At 35.9% G+C, this 3,814-nt stretch overlaps 1 protein-coding gene across 1 annotated transcript in view; it reads right to left on the bottom strand.

Moving 5' to 3' along the window:
* Nucleotides 1-3,814, bottom strand: part of LOC106871565 (F-box/WD repeat-containing protein sel-10) — a 160,670-nt gene that overhangs the window by 38,826 nt on the left and 118,030 nt on the right. The window contains exon 6 of the mRNA XM_014918071.2: nucleotides 471-657. Coding sequence (XP_014773557.1) covers nucleotides 471-657 — 187 coding nt within the window. The remainder of the gene's footprint in view (nucleotides 1-470; nucleotides 658-3,814) is intronic.

The following is a 3,814-nucleotide window of genomic DNA, read 5'->3' as shown; positions in this document are numbered from 1 at the left end:
ATTGGACTTTATAAAATACAAAGCGGATCAAGAAATTAAATGATAGTATGATATCGTTATGCCACTGGATTTAAGCGACAAAAGTTTGTACAACAATTTGCCACTACTCTCGCTCACCTTAGTAGGTTCCAACGACAAGCACTGCGATATAACTGGTACTCTTTTGACTGCAAGTTTTATGTCAGAGTATCTTTTTCCTAGAAGAGCCGCATTCCCTACGGCTTTGTCAAAAATGACGGGAACCTCCTCTACTCGCAGAAAATCTATTTAATCCATAGACGGGACCCATTCCAGGTCAGAACGGACTTGGGAGTAATGGTAATTAAAGGGTGACTCTGCTCCCCACAACCTCAGAACTCCCGAATTGGAACCACACCACATATATATGCATATACACGTTCAAACATAATGCCTACAATAGCAAATATAATTCTGCATAGTAGAACTGAAGTATCTTTATTTTATCTTACCCTGATGGTTGTATCATGCGACCCACTGATCACAATATTGTGGCTGAAGAGATGGACACACCAAACACTCTTTTTATGACCCACAAGTGTTTGCTTCAATTGCGCAGTTGACAAAATCCATACTTTGATCGTGTTATCAGTACTACCAGTAGCCAAGAGATCTTCGTACGTAGACAATGAAAGCACTCTGAAAATAGACGAATACGTTTTGCGTTTATTTGTACATTCTTTTACTCTTTTACATATTTCAGTCATTTGATTGCTGCAATGTTGTGGAATTACCTTTAAAATTTTTATTATTGTTCAAATTCATTCCAGTACTTATTTGTAAGATTGGTACATATTCTGTCGACCTTTTTGCCGAAGCACAAAGTTATGGGACGTAAACAAACACTACTTATTAAGCAGTGAAGAACAAACACAACGATACGTGCGCCAGTTGTGACTAAAAGCTAGATGCCTGAAACGTGAAACTGAATCGCTAGTTACAACCACTCAAGAACAAACCGTTAGAACGAACTTGATAAAGGCAAAGATTTTAAAAATTTAGCCAAACAGCGAACGCAGAATGTGTCGAAAGTTGACGATAGCGGTAAACTAGCTCAGAAAGAATATAAACATAAGTACCATTGTGTCGATAAAAAGAATGCATTGGAATTTTAGCCAAGGTTTTGGATTTGAGGTGATGAGACCAATTGTAGTTTATATCTGCATGAAAACAAACTCTAGTTTTCCGGCAGATTGTAACTACCAGAAAAGAACTAGAATATGGTCGAAATGAATGCAAAAGAATGAACTCTGCTGAAAGCACCCAATGATGGTTAGAATTAAATTGACCAGTGTTTTAAGATTACGTCACAATTTATTTATATCCTCTCTCAGTTGGGTTTTAAGCAATTTTCCTCGAATATTATTTGCTCAATTTATAGAGCAAATGGATTTATTTTAGCTATTGATATTGTCTGGTGTAAATTGTTTCAGAGAGGGAAAGAGAGAGCTGGGGAAACGGGGAGAGGGGGAAGAGAGCGGGTAGAGAGAGAGAGAGAGAGAGAGAGAGGAGGGAGAAAGATAAAAATAGAGAGGGGATGGTTGGAAGTCAATCTAGGTCGAAATCACCAGGATACTTTAATCCGAAAATTGTATTTTTTTTTTTAGCAAAACTAGAAATTCTTTGTTAGAGTGAATGAAATTCATCTGATTTTTGGTGTTATGTAATGTATGAATCTATACATAACAACATATGTGTATACACACACATACACACACACACACACACACACACACACACACACGCACACACATAAAAGTGTGAGTGTGTGTGTATGTATCTGTGCGTGTGTGTGTGTGTGTGTGTGTGTGTGTGTATGAACCTCTGTGTAAGCTCCTAGTTGTTTTACATACACGCACATGTAGAAAGAATATTTTATTTTCGATCAAAAAACAACTTTTATTCTTTCACGCAGCAGAAATATTTTGCCAGGAGCTATAACTATTATACTAAATTGACGTGACATGTAGTAGACACAATGGGTTAGAAGGAAGGCAGGGCGGGGAATGGAGGCAGTAGACAGGTAAACATATGCATATACATATACACACAACGAAAGTGCATACATACATATAAACATATGGATAGACATACCATGAGAGAGAGAGAGAGAGGGGGCTGGAGAGAAATAGAAAAATTGACAGGTAAGAATATGGGTAGAAAGAATGGAAAAAGAAAGAAGAAAGGAAAGAAAGATGAGAAAGAAAGGGAAGAAACGTGAATAAGCAAAGAATAAATGAAGCAAAGACATAAAGACGGGAAGAAAGATAGAAAAAAATAATAAAAAGAGAAAGGAGACAAATAAAAAGACGACAGAAGTAAAAAAAAAAATGACAATGACAAACGAAAAGAAACAAAACAAAACCAATAATTGGAGGAGATGGCAGAAGAAAAAAGAAAGAAGGGAGAGAGAAAAGAAAGTAAAGAAAGAAAGGAAGAAAGGGGAAGAAAATTGCGAGAAAGAATGATGTATGTATGAATAGATGGATAAATAGATAGAAAAAGAAAGAGAAAATATAAAAAGACGGAAGAAATGTAGAACGAAGAGGAAAGATAGAAACGACAAGCAGAAATATGTATGTATGTATGTATGTATGTATGTATGTACGTATGTATATGTGCGTGTCTATATGTATGTATATATGTGTGTGTGTATGTATGTCATTCAGTTTATTTTAAGATTTCTTGCGAATAGAGAAAGAACCGGTTTCTAACCTATATCCAAGTTTCCTTCATTGGAATTTCAACATCAACAGAGTATTTTTTGTTTGTATGTTTGTATGTATGTATGTATGTATGTATGCATGTATGTATGTACAGATTTGTATGTTTTATGTATGTAGTTGCATATCTAGACATGCTCATATATACTTAAATGATAAACTTCTGGAAAGTTTTACAAATTTTTACAGCTCCAGCAATTGATTGGATCTGTAGTCTTCGAATTAGCTTTTTCATTTCTGGTTTTGAGAAGCATAATTTCTCAAGATTGGTATTTAGGCAGTGTGTTACTTATCCCAGGACTCCAATAATTACAGGTATAAACCTGAACTTGTAATCTGGATAGAGTAACTGCAAATTTCTCAATAGTTCAGCATAGGTGCTCTCTTTTTCACCGATCTTCAGCTTTATATTAAAATCCGCTGGGTAGCTAATTTCCACAACTGTGCACAGTTTCTCTTCTCTATCTCAAATCATTATATCAGGTCTGTTGTGCTTATATTTTATTAAGGTCTTCACTGGTACATTCCACCAGTATTCCTTTTTATTATGAGTGGCTATGGCTTCTACCATATTATGGGGTTTTATTTCTTTGTCCTCAAGATTATCCTTCCGACAGTTTTCATTATAGAGCGTCTTAGCTACAACATCATGTCTCATTGATAGATAATACCGTGATGACATTTTCGGACAACTGCTTATGATGTGGCTGATATCTTTAGTGTGAAGTCCACAAAGTCTGCATCAGTTGTCTCATTTTACGGCTTTTCCCGCATCTCTATCCTTTTTGTGCATTAGCTACTTGGTGGATATTTCCTGTTCCTAGATTGCAAACGCATACCTTTCAAAGTGGGGGTAGTAATCCGGCTATTCGTCCATGATAAACTGCCTTGATGATCGATGTTACTATCATCACGGAGCTTTCTACTAGCATATCCATGCATTGTCTTCTGCTCATACAGGCTCATCTTTTTATCCGATGATATGTATATGTGAATGTGTGTATGTATGTATGTATGTATGTATGTATACATGCATGTATGTTTGTGTGTATGTTTGTGTATGTGTGTGTATG

The sequence above is a fragment of the Octopus bimaculoides genome, chromosome 2, assembly GCF_001194135.2.
Source record: "Octopus bimaculoides isolate UCB-OBI-ISO-001 chromosome 2, ASM119413v2, whole genome shotgun sequence".
Taxonomy (NCBI): Eukaryota; Metazoa; Mollusca; class Cephalopoda; order Octopoda; family Octopodidae; genus Octopus; species Octopus bimaculoides.
This window is presented reverse-complemented; position numbering and strand designations above follow the sequence as displayed.